The following is a 20,946-nucleotide window of genomic DNA, read 5'->3' as shown; positions in this document are numbered from 1 at the left end:
AACCAAACAATGTTGTATTAGAAATTCTTATTGTACAGTAGATAGTTAACCAGGCAAAACAAAAACAAAAAAGACAAAATTCTGAGTTATGGATAGGGATGAGAATAACTATTGGCACATGAAGCCACTATACGATAAGGCGATACTACGCAGTGTGGATAATTCGCAGGAGCAGCTCTCGGTGAGAAATCTGTTGCAGCTGTATGTTAATACATTCATTGGCGCCAACTTTGCGGAGGCATGCATGTATTCACTGGACGTGAGCAAGACCCGTATGCAGGTGCATGGCGAGGAAGCGAAAAGGACGGGCAGCAAGCCGCGTAACATGTTCAGGACCCTATACGGCATTTGGGTTGAGGAGGGACCAAGAAATCTTTATGCCGGCTTCTCGGCCATGGTCGTTCGTAATTTCATATTCAATTCATTGCGCGTTATGCTCTACGATGTATTCCGGCGTCGTTTCATTTATGAAGATGCCCAAAATGTTCAGTCAATCAAGATACATCATGCATTTCTGTGCGGCAGCGCAGCCGGCTGCATTGCCCAGGCGCTGGCCAATCCATTTGACATTGTCAAGGTGCGCATGCAAATGGAGGGCAGACGTCTGCTTATGGGCATGGAGCCGCGCACCACAAATTTTGTAAGCGATCTGGCTGAAATCTATAGAAAATCGGGCGTGGTGGGCATGTGGCGTGGTGTCGGACCAAGCTGTACACGCGCCTGCCTAATGACCGCCGGCGATGTGGGTGCCTATGATCTATGCAAGCGTAACTTAAAAAAATATTTAGGCATGGAGGAGGGCATACCGCTGCGTTTTGCATCATCAATGGTCGCCGGTTTGGTGGCCAGTGTGCTTAGCAATCCGGCGGATGTGATTAAGTCACGAATGATGAATCAGCCGATCGATGAGAATGGCAAGGGTCTATACTATAAGAACTCTGTGGATTGTGTCGTCAAATTGGTTAGAGACGAGGGTTTTCTTAATTTATACAAGGGCCTCATACCCTGCTGGCTGAGATTGGGGCCCTGGTCTGTGTTGTTTTGGTTGTCCGTCGAACAGTTACGTGTTTGGGAAGGGCAGACTGGCTTTTGAATGCCAGCTAAATGTCAGTGAATATATTTTTATTCGGGTGCAACGGTTTTCCACTTGAAACAGATTCCCGGATTTAGTAGTCATATCTACATTTTACCCTGTCAAATAAAATACATTTTTTTTTTAATTATGTATTTTGTTTGTTGTTGTTGTTGTTTTTTTTTTGTCCGTTTGTTTCTGTTACGAAATTCTTGTGATGAATAAAAGAGCTGTATTTCAAGATTATCCAAACAGACAATCATGGCCGGAATCGTTCGAACCGGCCACGCAATCCCACCAGCTACTGCTGGTCTACATCAACACCTTCCTTGGGGCCACCATTGCGGAGCTCGTTTCCTATCCGCTGGACGTGACCAAGACACGTTTGCATTTGCAGGGCGAGGCAGCGGATAAGCTAGCCGCCGGCAAACCCATACGTGGCATGTTCGGCACACTGTTTGGAATGATGCGTGAGGAGGGATTTCGTGGCACCTACGGTGGCCTGTCGGCAATGGTGATTCGTAATCTGATGTTCAATGCTCCCCGTGTCGTAGTCTACGACTATGTGCGTCAGCAGTTGATCTATGTGGATGAAAATGGCAATCAGGTGTTGTCCATGATGCGAGGATTTTTTGCCGGCTGCCTGGCCGGCTGCATGTGCCAGGCAATTGCCAATCCGCTGGACATAGTCAAGATACGCATGCAAATGGAGGGCAGACAACGCTCGCTTGGCTATCCAGTGCGCGTTAGCAATGTAAAGCAGGCGCTGGAGTCCATCTATGCCCAGGGTGGTGTGAAGAGCTTGTGGAAGGGCGTGGGGCCAAGCTGTCTTCGGGCCACGCTCATGACAGCGGGTAAGCAATTGCGTGCAAATACACAAGAATCCATCCATTCAATTTGAATCACATTTATCGTTCAGGCGACACGGCCTGCTATGATCTTAGCAAGCGCCACTTAATTGCGTTGCTGCACTTGGAGGATGGACGCTGTTTACAGTTTCTGGCATCAGTGTCCGCCGGCCTGGCAGCCAGCATACTGAGCACACCCGCCGATGTGGTCAAGTCGCGCATCATGAACCAGCCGTACAATGACGAGGGCCAAGGCCAGCACTATAAGAACGCATTCGACTGTTACCACAAGCTGATTACACAGGAGGGCTTCTTAGCCATGTATAAGGGCTTTTTGCCCTGCTGGTTACGCATTGGACCCTGGTCGATTATATTTTGGATTGCGTTCGAGCAATTACGCCGTGTACAGGGCCAGACCGGATTCTGAATGCATATACACCAGTTTTAGATAAAATGTTTGTAAAGTGTTTTTTGACAAAAACCTATTCAAAATTTATAAAATGTCAATCGTTTTTTTTATTATAATCGAGCGTTATCGATAGATAATATTTGCTTTATTCGCTGCCCAACACTGGTTGATAATTTGCCTATTCAAATTCTAAACAGAAATGCAAGGCCAGACAGCAGCAACAGCTTTGTTTTTATTGAGACATCGCAAGTCGTAAAAAATTACACATGCCTTTAAAAAAAATTTGCATATTCTATTAAATGAATTAATGTATGCTGATTTCTAGCTGCCCCGCAGCCAAACAATTTATATATGATGCCGTTAGAGCTAGAAAAATAATAATAAATTACACACTACGGCATGCCGAAGTTTTGATGCCCTAACAGACATAAGATCTATACTATTGAGAACACATATGAACACAAATTGGACAGATGCTTCCTATATAATGTAGAACTCAACTAAGACTCATACTTTTTGACTTCTCTTCCATGACTAAGTGGGGGAAGTGTGCGTCGCAAAGACCGGACCCATATTTATATATACTATGCCTATATTATGTAGAAGTCGAATAAGTTTTCATAGCTTTCAACTTCTATGACTAAGCTGTAAACTCTTTGCAAGGGTATTCAGCACACAGACGAGCCATAAATTGTAGTTGGGGGAGAAGAGTGTGCAATGCAAAGACCAGACCCAGTCAGTTTTATAAAAAACAACAATCATCATCATCACAACCGACAAATAGCCAATGTTGATTTTCACCAAAAAAAGAAACTCGATTTAAAAGCGAAAGTGTCAAACACATGTGTTGGAAACTCATCAACGGAAGATTTTCACGCTGCAAAAGAATTTGTATTTTTGGGTCAATGTTGCGACGGGCCAAGTCAAAAAATAAGAAAACAGAAATATGCCGAAAATGACATTTGCTGAAGAGCACAGCAACTGCGAGAAAAAAATAAACACAAATTTTGCACATTATTTATGAAATAATTGTGCGATTGCGTCAGCCATAAAAATGTAGATAAAAAATAAAATATGTCGTTGACTTATTTTCCTGAATGAAGGCCCCATTTAATTAAAAGACAGCGAACTTATATAGCTAAAAGAATTTTATGTTTTATATTTGCAGCGAGCCCAAGCGAAATATCCGCTAGATCGATAACCGATAACCGAGTTGATTGAGCTATCGATTTGGAATCGACAACTTTAACAACACTGGAAAACTGAGCAGTGGCAACGCCCAGACTTGAGGCAACAACAAGATAAAACAGCCTTTGTATACCATTTTTATGAGCAGGATTTTTGCCTAGCTCCGTTTTTTATTTCAATAGTATTAAAGTATCGTATTATATATGTTTTTCATTTCATTTTTATATTTATATTAATGCATTGTTTTTGTTTTGTTTTGTTTTTTTTTTTTTAATGAATTTTGTTTGCTTTTCGACGCTTTCTTGACGTAAAAATGATAGGGGAAAATGTTGAAAGAAAAAAAAAAAGACTTTTGTTTAACTAACATAAAAAGCCATTTATTTATGTATGCTTGGTAGTAAGTAGTTGAAATTTGTATTTATTTTTTGTTTCGTTCATTATTTGCATGCATTTGACGGGTTGTCTTGTATGTAAATGTGTTGTATGTAAATGTGTTGTTAATGGCAATTTATTGCCGAATTCTTATTGTTGTTGTTGTTAATTCAGAGATTCAGCAATGAATTTCCCCTCTAAATGCGCTGGCACATAAGCCGGACGCGCGGGCAGGCGGACTGGCAGGATACGGACAGTGTTGCACAGCGTTCGGATTGCCGTTTATCGATAAATATGTATGTACGTTTGTTTTAGCGTTCGTTTTTTTTTTTTTGTTGGTTTTTTATGCTTTTTTTTTTTTGTATGAATATAGCAAAATTACAAACATGAAAAGCGCAAACAGAGAGAGCAAATGGCGCAAGTGTACAAGTATATGTATGCATGTACGTTTATATGTATGTATGTATGTATGTATGTATCTATATATGTATGGCTAGATGAGACGGTTTGGAAAACGGAATATATGTACAGTATGTCAATAAAGTGTTTTGACTAACGAAAAAAAACTAATTTTTTGGGTTTAGTTGAAAATAAATGTACCTAAAAGTGAGAATTTTTTTTCAATTCTAATTTATTTCGATTCTATATTTTTCCTAGAACTTAATGGCAAAAAGAATTGTTAAATAACATTACCCAAACATTTTATAAAATTAAAAAACTAAAAACATTCAAATTTTATGCTGTCAATAAAGTGTTTTTACACGAAACTTTATTACTAAATAACAATGTTAAAAAAACAGGAATATTTTTTTTTAATACTTTGTGTGGCTGCCATTAGCGTCACATACAGCCTGCAATCGCCGTTTCATTGAAACAATAAGGTTTTGTATGTATGTTTCTGGAATCTTCTGCCATTCTTCCAGTACAGCAGCTTTTAAATCAGTTTTTGATTTTGGACTCCGCTTTGCGACTTTTTTTTTCAAATATGACCACACATTTTCTATTGGATTCATATCTGGACTTTGTGGTGGAGTGTCTAACACCTTTCCACAGTTGTACAACAGCCAAACTCTTACCATATGAGCTTTATGCTTCGGGTCATTGTCCTGGTAAAATTTAAAAATTGGCTTATTGTCCTCATAGAATCCAAATTTCTGTGCACTACTGACGAGATGTGTCTGTAAAATGCTCAGATATTGTCTAGCATCCATGGTATTCTCAATGAAGGTCAAATCTCCTACACCCTTGCTCGAAATACACCCCCACACCATCACTGATAGTTTTCCGAATTTAACGGTTGGAATAATATTGCGGTTTTCCAACGCTGTTAGTGGCTTTCTCCAGACTCTGGATGGCCCATCGTTGTAGAATAGCATCATCTTGCTTTCGTCACAGAATATGACGTTACTCCAAAAATCGTTCGAACTATTTACATGGACTTGAGCGAACGATAGCCGCTTCAAAATATTCGCCGCCGATAGTAGAGGTTTTTTCCTGGCAACTCGTGATGTGTAGTCATTGGAATTCAGTAATTTTCGGACAGTTTCATGTGACACATCAACACCACTTTCTTCCTTGAACTCCTGAGCAATATCCCTAAGCGAAATTTGTGGATTTTTCTCAATTTTTCTCAGAATTTTTCGCTTATCTCTGTCAGAAATTTTGCAGGGTCGACCACATACTGGCTTTGCCTCTAGCCTATCTTCCTTATTGGCTCTGTTTAATATGTTGTATATCGTTGCTTTTGATAAATTAAACATATCAGCCAGTTCCGAGACTTGACGTCCCATCTGATGGTTATAATACACCAGCTGAGCGACTTCAAAAGTTGTTCTTTTTCCTGGCATTTTATTTTTCATAAAATTAAAGCAAAACGTTATAAATTGCAATAGAAAATGACAAGAAAAGTCGAAGACACAAGAGAAGCCAAAACGCATGGGCCCAAATCTAACGGGATCACCCAAAAGAGAACGGCAAAACAATTTACCGTAGCTGTAAAAACACTTTATTGACAGCATAAAATGTGAATGTTTTTAGTTTTTTAATTTTATAAAATGTTTGGGTAATGTTATTTAACAATTCTTTTTGCCATTAAGTTCTAGGAGAAATATAGAATCGAAATAAATTATAATTGAAAAAAAATTCTCACTTTTAGGTACATTTATTTTCAACTAAACCCAAAAAATTAGTTTTTTTTTGTTAGTAAAAACACTTTATTGACATACTGTATATGTGTGCGTGTTGTTGGTGCCTTGGAATCATTTGTTTTACCTAACTCCCAATGATGAGCATATACATACATATATTTCAAATATGGCTAAAAGAATGTATGCTGCCCTTTTGTTGTTTTTCTCTTCTTTTTTTTTTTTTTTTTTAAATATTACACATTTCTCAAAGTTTTGTCTTTCGTATAAAAAATGCTACCACTGTAGATGTTGTAGGTGTATGTATGTATCTTCCCTGCCACATAAAAATAGAGCTTCATGGTTCTCCAAATAGTTTACATATATAAATATATATATATATAGCTATATATATATATATATATATGTATATATATTTATGTTCATTTATATTGGTTGGTAATTACCTGTGTGTTCGCTGCTTGACTGACTCTCTCGACTTATCCCTCTTTCTCTTTTCCATATTCTCTTCCTATTTCTCAACACCTCTCTCTCTCACTCAATCCCAAATAGTCTGTGTGTGTATGTGTGTGTTTAAAGATCGCTGTATATATATATATATATATATATATATATGTATGTATATATATATGTACTAGATTGCTGTACAAAAAAGTTTTCAAAAATTTGCCTGCGTTGCTTTGCGTTGTTAATTTTCTTGTTGCTTACAAAATGCTTTCCAATACGTTTTTTTCTTATGTTGAGTTTAAGATTTTGTTTGTTTTTTGTTTTTGTTTTTGTTTTTTTTTTTTTATTATTTTTATCGTATGAACCAAAAATGTTTAAATATAATTATGCAGAAATTTATAATTTTGTTGTAGGTCATTTGGGTAATTACTTTGTTGTTGTTGTTGTTGTTGGTTTTAATGCATTTTTTTTTTGACATTGGTTTCTCTGCTGAAGTTTCTGATTTATTTGACCACAATTACCTCAAAATGTTTCTTGGCATTTCTCATAAATTTAAATATTAATAATTACTTTTCTTGTTTTTTTTTTTTTTAGTTATTTAGTTCATTTACGCTTTCTTATCGAATTTGTTGCTGTGTTGTTGTTGGTGTGTTTGTTGTTGTTGTTGTTGTTGTTGATGGTGTTGTATTGTTGTTGTTTTATATTTTATTTTCTAGTACCCGCAAGTAATCAGATAATCTCCAAGTTTCTCCACCACGGAAGCGGCCTGCTGGGGCTGCACAGGATCCTCGTAGATGGAAACAATGACGGCTGCAAGAGAACAAATAAAAAAACATATTTAAACTTGATAAGAATTATTAAAAAGCCCCCATGGACAATCGATAACTTATTTCAGCACCAATTTTATCGATAACCGAAAGTATTATTAACACTGGCCACATAACACTCAACTATCCAACACTCAACATGGAATCTTAATCATTTGTAAAAATCTCTTAGACTATTTTAACACGGCTACATAATTACACACACACACACACACACACACAGAAACATCTTTAGCCGCTTATCCGGTTGACAATACAACAGAAAACGAATAGTTTAGAGAAAGCCAAGCACGGCAGCAAATGGAGAAACAAGAACTAACTGTATTTTACAGAACATCATCAACAAGTAAATTATGAATAAAACGCTCAATAAAACGATGGCGAGAAAGAACAAAAAAAAAAAAAAGAGAGGGAGAGCTACTCTGGACCAGGTGAAAACCGGACAGACCGGCCACAGATAGCCACATAATATTGAATGACAAGTCTTTCACGCTGCCAAACAGTCGGCAACAAAAATTGTATTACTGAAATGTAAACGAAGCGCGTCAAGTGGCTGATGTTCTTTTACAACATTAATCAATTGTGCATCAAATTGTTGCTGTTGTTGTTGTTGTTGTTGTCGTTAACCCAATTGACTGACGCTCCAAGCAAATCAAATCAAAGCCAACAAAAAATGTTCAAGAAATTTTTGAACTGGGGTCAATAAACCAAATGTTAAGTGTCATGTCTACGAGCAAGAGCGAGCGAGCAAGCGAGATAGCGATAAACAGACGCACGAGTACACACACACACACACACACACACACTTGTAGCGCCCTGCCGCAGGCTGGCAACACCCGCCCACACGTGAGCGAGCGAGCGAGAGAGATAGAGAGAGAGCGAGGGCAATCGATAACTAAATTCGATAAGAAGCTGTTAATGTGTCTGTTTGTCCGATAGCGCGTACAATGCTAATATATCATTTCATTTCATATTTAATTACACAAAAGCAGTGCGCGCCCCGCATGCCTTGAAACATTTGAAGCGTACCAAAAAAAAAAAAAAACTAGCATATCAAGTTGTATTTCATTTTAAACGCTGTTACACGCGCCTTTTAATTACCAAAGTGTTGCATGCAAAAACAAACAAACACACACATAGACAGACAGACAATGTTGGGCTGCGACCGTGTAGAGGGGGGGCCAGTGAGGGGATAATTTGCGGTAAATAAATTGCTTGGTAATTTAATCGATTGTAAGTCGTGTGCGATCAGCTGTTCAAGTGCCAGCAAAGCGCCAGCCTCGGAGAGCTCAAATTTAATGCCAAATAAAGTCAAAGCAAGAGGCCAGAGACTTATCCCAGGCGCCAACATACATACACACACACACACACAAGTCAGCTAGGTCAAAGCAAACAAGAGAGAGAGAGAGAGAGAGAGAGAGAGACCAGTTTGCCATTTTATGCCAATTTCTTGCCTATTTCCATTTATATGCTACTCGCTTGCCGCTACTTTTGCGGCTTATTCTGTGCAACATTTGCACTTGAAATGGATTATGGCAATAACCTTGAGCTTTGCGGCTGCTGCAGCGGACAGCAGCGACGCCGCGCAACAGTTGCCGCAAATATATATATATATATATAAAACTAGGCAAATATGGAAAACGACGTCGACGTCGACGACGACGCTGACGAAGCGTCGGCAAACAAGCAGCAAAAACAAATTTAGTTTTATGGCGCACACACACACACACATATATATATATATATATACGCGAGCTGGCAAACACATACAGTTAGACAGACAGTTGCTTCCAAGAGTTTTCACAGCAACAACAAACATATTTTAGGCACAAAGCAAAAAAATAATTGAGCGAAAAACGAAACGTTTTATTTTGCCAGCTATTTGAGAGCAAGTGCATGTGTGTGTGTGTGTGTGTGTGTGCGTATCAGGAGCAGCCGCCAGTATTGCCTATCATTTACAGCTTATTACCGTTTGCCGTTTGGTTATGTGGCAAAATGCACAAAACAACAAAAATTAGGCATTTTATACATTAATTTTTGGCTCAGCTTGGCTGCTCTTGAGTTATTTGTTGCTTTGTTTTGTAACGAGCAGTCACTCGCACTCTGCTTATCAGACAGATGAAAAAGAAGAAGAAGAAAACGCATATATATTTATATATATACATGTATTTCTGTATGCATGCAACAAGGAAAAAATACCGCAAATGCTTATCAAAATGTCTTAGCTGCGAGCTCCTGGCACAAGTCACAAGACTTATCTGGGGATTAAATGCTTTGCACCTACATTGTTCTTACAGGCAGGGGCGAAGAAAAAAAAATAGTTAATGAAATTTTAGAAGTTGCGTGCTAACTGATAGGAATTGTGCAATATCAGCGACTAATGTATATACCCTAGAAACTGTCAAAAATGTCAGTTGGCAACTCTACAACATTCCGTTTTTCTTTTCTTTTTTTCCTTTTTCTTTCCACCTACCTTGTGTCGTCTTCATGCAGTGCACTCCGTTTCTGCCCAGTTTTGCGCGCACCACGCGATCTGTGCCTGAGAGGTAAATGTACCGTTGGCCGGCTAATGTTACGCCGCTGCTGGTAAGCAGGTCTTGCTGATCAAAGCCGCTGATCAATTTGGCCAGCTCCTCCTTTGTAACCTGCAATATACAAAAACAAAATCAAAATCATTTTGACATATGTATATATATTACATTTGAATACCCTATAACCGGCTTTGGGTCACGCACACGTGCCATAAATTTTAGAAAATTTATGCATCCTGCGTTGCCGTGCGTGCACATACAATATCTTTTAATAATAATCCTTACTAAGAAACCTAGGCACACACACACACATATATATTAATTTTGTAATCAGCAAACAGCCCACTCAAACATGCAAGCTCCGTATAGGGAAGTGAGAGAAAGAGAGAGAGAGCGCGAGCGAGAGAGGTAAGCAAATAAAAACCCACCACTGCCCACATTCACCACCCATGAAATGAAGATGACGACGACGTCGTCTGCCAACTCATTAACAAAATGAGAGACACGCTGCTGCAGAAGCAGCAGCAGAAGCAGCAACAACAATAACAAGCAAGGAACGGCTGACCGTTTGCCTTGTTATTTTGTAATTATAAAGAGCAAAAACTAGTTTACCAACACTAGCACGCAGAACGGCGAGTTGATTTACCCCACGCAAAACATTTGCAGGACACAAACAACGGTTTGCAGATTTCGCTCTTTGAGCTTTTTGTGCGTTGTTGCCAAGCGCGTCGCCAGGCATTTGGCAAAGGAACAATGATTAATAATAAGTCTTTTGCTAAATCGTTGCGGTACATGCGGCAAATATGTTAATGACAGTTGCCGGCAGAATGAGAGACAAACCAGCCAAAAAGAGAACATCGACAAAAAACAAAAAAAAACCTTCTAGAAGTTTCCAAATTGAGCGCAAAAGCCAGAGCGTATCAGTGTGAGTGCGCAAAGAGAGAGCGCAGTCCATAAAGCCGGTTTCGCGAACAAAGCTGTAGGTATGCCAAAAATGTCTAATAAATTTATCAAAACCACTCAATTAATTAAAGAAATGCACACCAATAATAGAAGACAAGCCAATGACCAATGAAAAGATGTACAATAATAACGAGCCAAAATTAAAAATTGTTGTCTGAAAATTGCCGCCAAACGCAGCCAAAAGTGCAACTATTAAAAAAAAAACAAGCAACATAAATTTTTACTTATAAAGCAGACGTGTTTTATGGCAAAACCCATTTGCGTGCGTTTAATGAAATCGAAGCGTAATACGCAACAAAAAAAAAAACGGTTTTGATAAGAACGAACTTTTGGCTCAAAAGTTGACAGCACACACACATATACAAAGAAAGAAAGAAAAAAAAAGGTCTGCCAATGCCAGAAACAGCAGCTGATCCATGCCCGAATAACTTTATTTGGCGATACATTTTTCGATGAATCATGGAAATGTAACGAATCTAAAAGATTCAGCTAGAAATGTAGGTAACTCTCCGCCATACGAACGTAGTGTAAATGCAAAGGCAATAAGCCAAAAAACAATAAAAAAAAAAAAGAAGTACTATAAGAAGAAGAGTCAAATAAAACACAAAATGAAAGTGAGATTCGTGGATGTACGCGGCGAATTGCAAATACGGCAAATGGCCAAAAGCGAAGGTTGTCACCGTTGTTGCTGCTGCTGCTGATGATGATGATGATGATGATGATGATAATTGTCTGCAACTTTTTCCCACTTGAAGCTTACACATAATGCGTAGATTTTGCATTATATTATATAACATGTAAAGATAAATTCCCAATTTTGTCGAGCAATTTTTCGATAGTAGATAAATTGTAAATATCGATTAAATTTATCGATAATAGTGCAATACTTGGACAGTTGGCAAAGCAGACTACGCGAAAAAATATACTAAAAACAAAGCACAAGGGAGTGTCCCTGGGCCCCACCCCTGTCAAAGAAAAATGATGAAGAAAAAAAAAAAACAAGCATGAATGGGGCGCGCAACAGACGCTCAAACAAACAAAGGATAAAGTATGTGGTTAGGCGCACGGCGGAGTCAGCAGGAAGTTGTACACACTCACTCACAAGCACACACACACACACGCAGGCACACATACAGTCATACATATAAAGTAAATGCGAAAACGTGGCGCGAATATAAAATGTAGACGCTGATGACGCGGCACTGCGGTCGTTGCGTTTTTCAAGATACATTTCTTTCGTTTCACTTCCAATCGACTTAAAACTTGCGCGTACTTTTATTATTATTTTTGTGATAAAAAAAAAAAAATAAATGGTTTTCGTTGGCAGAGGAAACAAAGATAATAAACGCACACATATGCACATCAAACTATTGAGTGAAGTGCTTCGTGTGTGTGTGTTGATAAGAGCAAATAAGGCCGGTTAGTTATTTTATTATATGCGGCGAGCGGTGTGAGTCGCATAAAGGGCAATTTTCCCTCTCTCTCATCCACTCACTCTCTCTCTCTCTCTCACTCGCCTACTTCAATCTTTCGTCAACCAGCTCAGCTTGTATGAAAAAGAGTGCGCAGGGGATAAACAGCGCAATGCTATCACGCCAGTGTTGGAAAGTGCACACATGCTTGTGTTGTGCCGGCCAAACCCGGCTATGAGAAATTACTCACAAACACACACATACACACACGGGCACAGACACAGGCTGCGCTTAGCCGTTGCAGGCTAAACACCTTTCATCGAATGCACTCTAAATGACGAATCATCTTTGTTTTAACACTCAATTGAGTGACTAATCCACCTGAGAGCGATTATTTTTTTTTTTTTTAATGAGTCACAAACTAATCGAAGGCTTTGCTTTTGATAATCAACAGCAGCCAATTTGTCCAGCTGTGCCCTGTTGTGCTATTAATATATTCAATTCTGCGGCAGCATCTAGACGAATTCTTATCAGCTACTTTGACAACGATTGCACCAATACAGTTTTACAGGCACTTAAGAATTTGAAAATTTTGCGTTTGTATATGTGGGTGACCGCGACAGACGGTAAGAAGCTGACCAGAGAGCTGCGCAGTCGGCTGTATTGGCCATAGCAGACGAGAGAGCTGGAGAGAAAGAGAATAAGAGAGAGAGAGAGAGAGCACGCATGCAGGGGGTGCACACCCATACAGGGTGGGAGTTGCTTTATCAAACGAAATAAAAGTACAAATGGCGGACGAGAAGCAAAGCGATTAAGGCACAGCAGTACATAAGAGCATGCAAAATGCACTGAATTAAACATTCGATCTAAAAACTTTGCAATTTTTGTTAAATTTTGATCTGCAACTTTGCATTTTCGATTGCATTTAACAACGATTTGTTCTGTTTACAGGATTCATTCATCTTTAAGCATGTCATGTCAAAACTATAAACTAAATTCAGAAGCTAAACTTGCTAAATGACAGCTTCCAAAGTTGGATATTTCAATTTCATGAAATTGTTTAGTTTACTTTGAACTATTTGATGAAGTCCTGCTGGGGTATATATTTGCCTGCTGCTATTGCTCTCTCTCTCTCTCTCTCTCTCTCGCTGTTTCTCTCTTTGTATGCGTGGGTGTTGAGATGTGCGTGTGAGTTTGTATGTGTGTGAGCAGACTGAGGACGCATTGTTGCTGGTGGTCGGTCACACCCTTGAACTTGCTAAAAATGTCTCAGTGTCGAATTGCAAACGCAAAGGAGAATTTGTTCGGCAAGATTAGTTGACTGGATTAACGGTACTCACCTCAAAGCCATTGGACTGCGCCCAAATGTTGCCATCGTGTCCGGCAATGCACGCCTTGGTGATGCACTGCGAGGCCAAAAGTTGATTATCAACATAATCTTGCCAGCTCATGATTGTAGTTTGTTGTTGTTGTTGTTGTATTTGTTGTTGTTGTGGTGGTGGTGGTTGTTAATAACTATTGAATATATGTATAGATGTATTTGTTGTATTTCACACACGCGTTACTTTGTTTCAATTTGTTATTGCTGCTGCTGTAGTCGTTGTTGCTGTTGTTACACACTTTTCACGCCACCAAGAAATTTAGTATAGTGAGAGTGAGAAAATCGTGAATTTTCTACGTAATTTGTTTAAGGAAACTTATTTAAACTGCAATGAGAGAGGGTAGAAAAGAGAGATATGTAGAGAAATTAACGATAATTTGACGAATTAAAACTTTACGCCTTTTCAAAAATGTGAAATTTTCTTCTTTTATTTTTATTTTAATTTTTTTTTTTTTTTTTGTTTGTGCGCCGCCTGTCAAATCTCGATTTTTACGTTGAAACTCGAAAAGCAGTGCATACTTCTTTTTTTTTTTTAATTTGCTGTTTCTTCAAAAAAAACGCACACACACTAACACAGCCAGCAAAAGATAGCGCACACACACACATGCACACACTATGAACAGAGGGTAAACCGTACGTAGCAGCAGCAGCAGCCCCAACACGTCCGACTTGCACAGAATGACAAAAACGATTGAATGCAAAATGTTGTTTAGTGGCTCCAAGCATGGAAAATCGAGAAGAAAAAAAAAGGCACTCAGAGCGCGCGTGAGTCACAGCTGCCGCCGACGCTAGCACTCTCACCCACCGATTCACTCGACGAGTGCAATGCCAAAAACTGTGCGCTGGAATATGTGTGCGAGTGAAATGGCATATATGGCCGTTATAAATCGCCGGTCGTGCAATGCAAATGAGTGAGTGAGAGCAGGCGATGACTCAACAATCTCAAGTCTCCTTGCCTGATTCTATGAGTAAGTGTGTGTATGTGTGTGTGTGTTATGAATCGGCCTTTTCTGCCGCTGCTTGAGTGCTTTTCTAGCCGGTCGAGTAACCGACGACGAGGATGGTCAATCATAAATTAAAAATAGATTTTTAAATTTTAATATGTACATACACATGTATATGTACGAACAGATTATATATTTATCATTATCTGCCGTAAATGCTGCCCAACAAGCAATTATTTGCCGAAAAGCAAAAGCGCAAGGCCAGCAACCAATTTTTGACATTTCTTGCAATGAGGCAGCGAGACACCGACCGGCTGCTTAACTTTTTCCACTTCTTTTTTGCACACTTATACACACATGCAACCCATAGATGTACATACACACACACACATATGCGTGCAGCCAACGCCGTCGGCGAATATACGCATATGTGTCTGTATGTGCGTGTAATTGAGTCGGCCTTTCATTTGTAACTTGGCTTTGTATTGAAACAACGTCTTGCTGCTAACCTTTTCGATAGAAATTCAACTGCCGGCCACACAAACTTTAATTATAATTTGTACATATTCAACAATTTGCAATTAATACGCTAAGTTCTCCAAAATCCAATGCTAACTCACACTTTTCACACGCTGTGTGATGCGGCGATGAAATTATACTGACTAAGGGACCAGAAGCATCGATAGTTCAATGAAATCGATATTAAAATACGCGATTATATATCGCGATGAATTTGTTAATCTCAAACTATATTCGATATACAAATTGATATGATACGAAAAAAACAAACATTTATATTGAATACATGTATATAGCTGGTAAAATTACAGCTTCAAATATTTACATAGCTTTGTTCATAAATCATAAACTATCATTTTTAGCTACCCGTAATCTTTGTTTGAATTTGAAAAATCTATATTCTCTAAAAAATACTGCATGCTGAAAACAATTGAGTAGGTACGATAGTAAGTCGATGACAAAAATGTAGTGAATGAGTCATTAGGTCTCAATCGAATGGCAGCACCGCTCCCACTGTATTTGTATATCGATTGTTAGCATTGATAACTTTATAAAACTGAATAATCAACTTATATATCAATAAAAAAAACATTAATTATTTATTTTTCTTAAAATAAAAATGATTTCAACTATAAAGTCTTTTGAATATTGCAGTTTTCGAGTTGAAAATTGCGATAGTTAAACTCTGATATATCGATAACTTGGTTGCTTCCCTTACATCACTAAAAGTTTTGCAAGATGGAGCCTCTTTTGCTTGGTTTTAACAATCAGCAGCACGTGTATAAAAAGTGCCAAAAAATAATCAGAAAATGTTAGTATTATTCAACGATTTAATTCATAATAAGTGAAAGTCGAATTAACAAGGCTGTTTGCAAAAATTTGCTAATAAATTTAAGCCCGTATAAGTGAGCAATAGTATACAAAACTGCATTCGAAAATTTAACCCAAAATGTGAAACACAAAACGAAAAGAATTTTTACACGACGTCGATGGACGTTGCGGCACGAGTGACGGGCAATGGCAGAGAGAGAGATAGAGAGCGAGAACGAATAAGAGAGAATTTAGTGGTTGTTGATGGTGTGCGTGTGTGTGACGTTGGGTCAAATATATATGTGTATATATATATATATATATAGAATTTTTTGGAACGACACAGGGTTAATAAATAACAAAGAAAATAAGTCATCCGATTTATTCCATACGAGGTTAAATGAGTTTCTTGCTTTGCAGTGAAGTTCATCTGAACGCAGCAACAATGAAATCATTGCATTTATACAAATTTCGCTCTCTCTCGCACACACAAATGCTCGCATTTTGACTCATGGTCGCTGACTGGATGTTAAAATGGAATGAACAATGAATGGCTACCTATTGCGATTCAATGCCAACACTGCTATCACTATATATAAATATGTATGACATATACATACATACATATGCGCATATTTGTATGAAAAATAGGTGCTTTCCTAGTGCGGTGAATTCATAGAATTTCTCAAATACTTTGGTGGTTGTGCCGCTAAGCGCTACCTTTTTCTCTCCCTTTTCGGCACTAATACACTCACTCATATTGCAAGTGGTTGAAACACACGCCTTAAATTTGCCTGTTGGCTTAAACATTTTCTTGCCTGCTTCGTTTAGTACCTTTTTTTTTTGCTTTAATCTACTACTATTTCCCAGCTACTACGCACATGCAACACTGCAGTTAAAAGTAGATAGCTCGTTACTGCTCAGACACATGCACACGACCGAAGCAACCACTGACATTGACACATCTAGTTCACTCTTTCGCACACACACACACACAGATACACTCATTGGACGACGGTGACGACGAGACGCTCAAAAGGCCGCCTAGCGGTCGTTAAAACTCACACTGGCATTCGCTCGCATACGTGAAAATACCGCAGAACAGCACGCACAACAAAACACGTTTGTGTGCACTCTGTGAAAAGAAAAGAAAAAAAAAAATTTTCGTTACAAATTTTTGACATACAACTAATCCAGAAATTGTTTAACTGAACGGTGCTCAAGCCGTCGAAATTCAGTATACAAATTTAACTAGTCAATTTTTTATTGTTGATAATGTAAGTGTCGTTTTCGCTGTTGCTGCTGGGCCCACCCGCCTGCCTCCGCATCGACTTCTATGTCGTCGTTTTTCTGCCTTTGGTTGCCAAGCGCAGATTCGCCATAACCAAAAAAAAAAAAAAATTATGAGAAAACAAAAAATAACGTAGAAAAGAAAATTTTCATTTGAATGCATTAATGACAACCTTTTGGGTGTGTGTGTGTTTTTTTTCCATAGGGATGATCGAAGTGAAATAGCTCAAGATGGTCCCGCTGGCATGGACCCCGAGGGCGTCATCGAGTCGACCTGGCATGAGGTCTACGATAATTTCGATGACATGAACTTGCGCGAGGAGCTGCTGCGCGGCATCTATGGCTACGGTTTCGAGAAGCCATCGGCCATTCAACAGCGCGCTATCATTCCTTGCGTCAAGGGTCGCGATGTCATTGCCCAGGCCCAGTCCGGTGAGTAATTTATACATACCCCACGTACGTAAAACCAACAACGCAGCAAAAAGAAAACAAATTTCGCTTCAGCGAGAAAGTGCAATTTTTTTTTTTTGTTATGGGGGCGCTGCTAAAGCTAGCAGCAGCGGCAGCGGATGATGACGATAACGGTGACTCAGCTGTCTGTTGCTGCTGCAGCAGCAGCAGCTTGTGCTCTCTCAATTTTTGTTACTGGCACACACACACACTTTCTCTCGCTCTCTCCATCTCTCTCTCTCTCGTTTACTCTTCCGCTCTGTTGGTGAGCAGCGAAGCGCTTGCGCGCCACTTTTGCGTTCGCCTTTAGCGCGTTTTTATGATCTTTGCAAACGCTCAACTAGAACAGCGTTGCCCAACTTTGCAAAAAAAAAAAGATGCAGAAATATATATATATATATGTATGTGTGTGCATTTAGAGAAAATATTAGCCTAGGCGCTGATTGGTTGATAAATTGTTTTTGTTCAATACAATTTTCATTCAAACTTCTCCTATACAAAAAACTATCCCTGAAGCGGGATATCAACCATATTTGATGTTTATTTATTTATTGATGTCTTGCATTAAATTATGAAAATTAAATGCTTAGAATACATGAAAATTGCATATTAAATGAAAAATATGAAAATTGTGATAATTGCAATTATTTAACCATCAAAAGGGAAAATTTCTGATATCTTTTCAATATTTTGGGTGCAACTTTGAAAACAAAAAAAAAAAAATGTACGAAGCAGTTCTATATATGCATATACCCCATGACTATATCAAAGTTTCAACTCGACATTCAATATTAAACCTGGCCTAAATGACCTTGATTGTTAAGACTGTAAACAAACTGCGACTGTTGTTCATATATTCCGATTCCGATTCCGATCGGCGGAACATAGCTTGACACGCTAGTTATTAACTTGGAATACTTTTGGTTGGTCATTTTGTAGGTACTGGCAAGACTGCCACCTTCTCGATTGCCATCCTTCAGCAAATCGACACGTCCATGCGCGAATGTCAGGCTTTGATCCTGGCACCAACTCGCGAATTGGCCACCCAAATTCAGCGTGTGGTTATGGCACTTGGTGAGTACATGAAGGTGCATTCGCATGCCTGCATTGGCGGCACCAATGTGCGCGAGGATGCTCGCATTTTGGAGTCCGGTTGCCACGTGGTAGTTGGCACACCCGGTCGTGTCTATGACATGATCAATCGCAAGGTGCTGCGCACGCAGTCCATCAAGCTGTTCGTACTGGATGAGGCCGATGAGATGTTGTCGCGCGGCTTCAAAGATCAAATCCAGGATGTATTCAAGATGCTGCCGCCGGATGTCCAGGTGATCTTGCTGTCTGCCACCATGCCACCAGATGTACTCGAAGTGAGCCGTTGCTTTATGCGTGAGCCAGTTAGCATTCTGGTTAAGAAGGAGGAGTTGACACTCGAGGGTATCAAGCAGTTCTATGTGAACGTTAAGCAGGAGAACTGGAAGTTGGGCACACTGTGCGATCTGTACGATACGCTGTCCATTACCCAGTCGGTTATCTTCTGTAATACCCGTCGCAAGGTAAGCATCCACGAATACCCGGATCTCAAAGATATATATATATATATAGCGCTATTCTATTCAATAATCTATATATGTTTTGAAATCTATTTCTTGCGCTCTAAACCGCTTGACTTCATCAATCATCCTCAATCGAACGGGGAGACTACTTTATCAAAGAGCTTGACAGTTTATAAGATTTGCTTTATTTGCTGCTTTACCATCAGGTCGATCAGCTTACCCAGGAGATGTCTAACCACAACTTTACCGTGTCGGCCATGCATGGTGACATGGATCAACGCGATCGTGAGGTTATCATGAAACAATTCCGTTCGGGCTCTTCCCGTGTTCTGATTACAACCGATTTATTGGCGCGTGGCATTGATGTGCAGCAGGTGTCGTTGGTCATCAACTATGATCTGCCCTCGAATCGCGAGAACTATATTCATAGGTAAGCTATCTACTGCCCAGGCCCAGTCACAATATTCTACTAAAATCTGTTTGTATTATAGAATCGGTCGCGGTGGTCGTTTCGGTCGCAAGGGTGTTGCGATCAACTTCATCACAGATGATGATCGACGAATCCTTAAGGATATTGAACAATTCTATCACACTACTATTGAGGAAATGCCTGCTAATATTGCCGATTTGATTTAAATATTTTGTTGAGCATAAAAAAAAAAAATAATAATAATAAATACAAGAAAAATAAACAAGAAAAAGTGAGTGAGCTACAGCAAAAGAGTTGCGAAAAAAAAGTGCGCAAAATATATTTAAAAACAAAATAAGAACTTTAAAACCTAAAATCACGTTAAATATTTATTCAAACAACAATACTAAAACAGCAGGAGCAACAACAACAACAACTGCAGCGGCAAGGCGAAAACTACAACAACAACAACAGCGACAGCAACAACTATAATCATTAGGCAGAGACAGAGACAAGAACAACAACAACAACAACCGCTGGCTGGCTGGCTGGCCCTTTGCCCTTTGCTGCCTCTAATCCTAATTAATTAACCAAACCAACAGAAGAAGACCAGCTGTAACATCAATTTGAATACTGCGTCGTCAACAAGCAACAAACAATTAAAAACTATAAAAGCTAAAACTGGGATATACCAACAGCAACAACAGCAACAACAACACGAGGACAACATCTTTCGATTTGTGTGTGTGCCGCAAACAGCAACAACAACAACCACAACAACAACAACAACATTGTTTTAGCCTTTTCTAGAACTATTGATAAAAATATATTAAAAACAAACAAAAAACAAAAACAAAACAAATTATATGTACACAATTTTATGTTTAAATATAACACATACAGTCTAAAAATAACACCCAGAGCAGCTGATCAGTCAGCCGGGTAAAGCCACAGCCACCCACTCACCCTTCCCTCCCCCCACCCACCCACCCACACACACACACTCACATAGTTAAGAGCAGATCAAGATAATGCAGCAAACGAAACTAATTGCAACCCGCTGTGCCGCATATCATCCGCACGCCAGCAACAACAGCAGCACCATCCGCTTGGTGCAATGCATCGGTTATTTGAGCATAATTTTAAACAAATTATTTGAAATGCAAAATTTAAATATTGTACTACTACACAATTATAAATTATTGTATAAATGGCTAACAAAAGGCAACAGCTGTGTATTCATTTCGATTTCGTCAGGTGGAAGTGCACCTGCGATTTGAAAGACGCAATTTGAGATTGCATATTTGTAGCAATAAGTTGCGTGAGTTGGCAGCACTGAAAAATAAAGCTGGCTTGTTATCGATATACGGAAGCAAC

The 20,946-nt window shown here is 39.1% G+C and overlaps 4 protein-coding genes across 8 annotated transcripts; 3 read left to right on the top strand and 1 right to left on the bottom strand.

Annotated features, from left to right (window-relative positions):
• Nucleotides 1–88: 88 nt before the first annotated feature.
• On the top strand, nt 89–1,221 carry Ucp4C (Uncoupling protein 4C). The gene has a single exon (XM_002051344.4). The coding sequence runs from the start codon at nt 89–91 to the stop codon at nt 1,091–1,093; it is 1,005 nt and encodes a 334-aa protein (XP_002051380.1). The 3' UTR covers nt 1,094–1,221.
• A 65-nt stretch (nt 1,222–1,286) lies between these two features.
• LOC6628913 (mitochondrial uncoupling protein 4C) lies at nt 1,287–2,468 on the top strand. Its single transcript, XM_002051345.4, has 2 exons — nt 1,287–1,926; nt 1,992–2,468. The coding sequence occupies exons 1-2, from the start codon at nt 1,290–1,292 to the stop codon at nt 2,345–2,347; spliced, it is 993 nt and encodes a 330-aa protein (XP_002051381.1). The 5' UTR covers nt 1,287–1,289; the 3' UTR covers nt 2,348–2,468.
• A 4,402-nt stretch (nt 2,469–6,870) lies between these two features.
• chic (profilin chic) lies at nt 6,871–15,225 on the bottom strand. Of its 3 annotated transcripts, none has more exons than XM_002051346.4 (4): nt 15,159–15,225; nt 13,554–13,919; nt 9,781–9,952; nt 6,871–7,290 (listed from the first exon to the last, which is right to left on the bottom strand). In XM_002051346.4, exons 2-4 carry the CDS (start codon nt 13,662–13,664, stop codon nt 7,193–7,195), a joined length of 381 nt encoding a protein of 126 aa, XP_002051382.1. In that variant the 5' UTR covers nt 13,665–13,919; nt 15,159–15,225; the 3' UTR covers nt 6,871–7,192. The 3 variants fall into 3 exon arrangements, with proteins under 3 accessions (XP_002051382.1, XP_032293546.1, XP_032293547.1); XM_032437655.2 differs by having other exon boundaries at nt 15,048–15,172; XM_032437656.2 differs by lacking the exon at nt 15,159–15,225 and adding an exon at nt 14,232–14,368.
• A 557-nt stretch (nt 15,226–15,782) lies between these two features.
• Nucleotides 15,783–20,797, top strand: eIF4A (eukaryotic translation initiation factor 4A). Of its 3 annotated transcripts, XR_011416726.1 has the most exons (6): nt 15,783–15,868; nt 17,363–17,589; nt 18,547–19,160; nt 19,367–19,590; nt 19,652–19,861; nt 19,985–20,797. XR_011416726.1 is itself a non-coding variant. In XM_002051347.4 (5 exons), coding segments are annotated over exons 1-5 (1,212 nt in total). In that variant the 5' UTR covers nt 15,783–15,866; the 3' UTR covers nt 19,797–20,797. The 3 variants fall into 3 exon arrangements, 2 of the variants coding, with proteins under 2 accessions (XP_002051383.1, XP_015028176.1); XM_002051347.4 differs by having other exon boundaries at nt 19,652–20,797; XM_015172690.3 differs by lacking the exon at nt 15,783–15,868 and adding an exon at nt 16,989–17,144 and having other exon boundaries at nt 19,652–20,797.
• Nucleotides 20,798–20,946: the final 149 nt, after the last annotated feature.

This window comes from Drosophila virilis, chromosome 4 (genome assembly GCF_030788295.1).
Source record: "Drosophila virilis strain 15010-1051.87 chromosome 4, Dvir_AGI_RSII-ME, whole genome shotgun sequence".
Taxonomy (NCBI): domain Eukaryota; kingdom Metazoa; phylum Arthropoda; class Insecta; order Diptera; family Drosophilidae; genus Drosophila; species Drosophila virilis.
The sequence above is the reverse complement of the archived record's forward strand: the minus strand, read 5'-3'. Positions and strand labels throughout refer to the sequence as shown.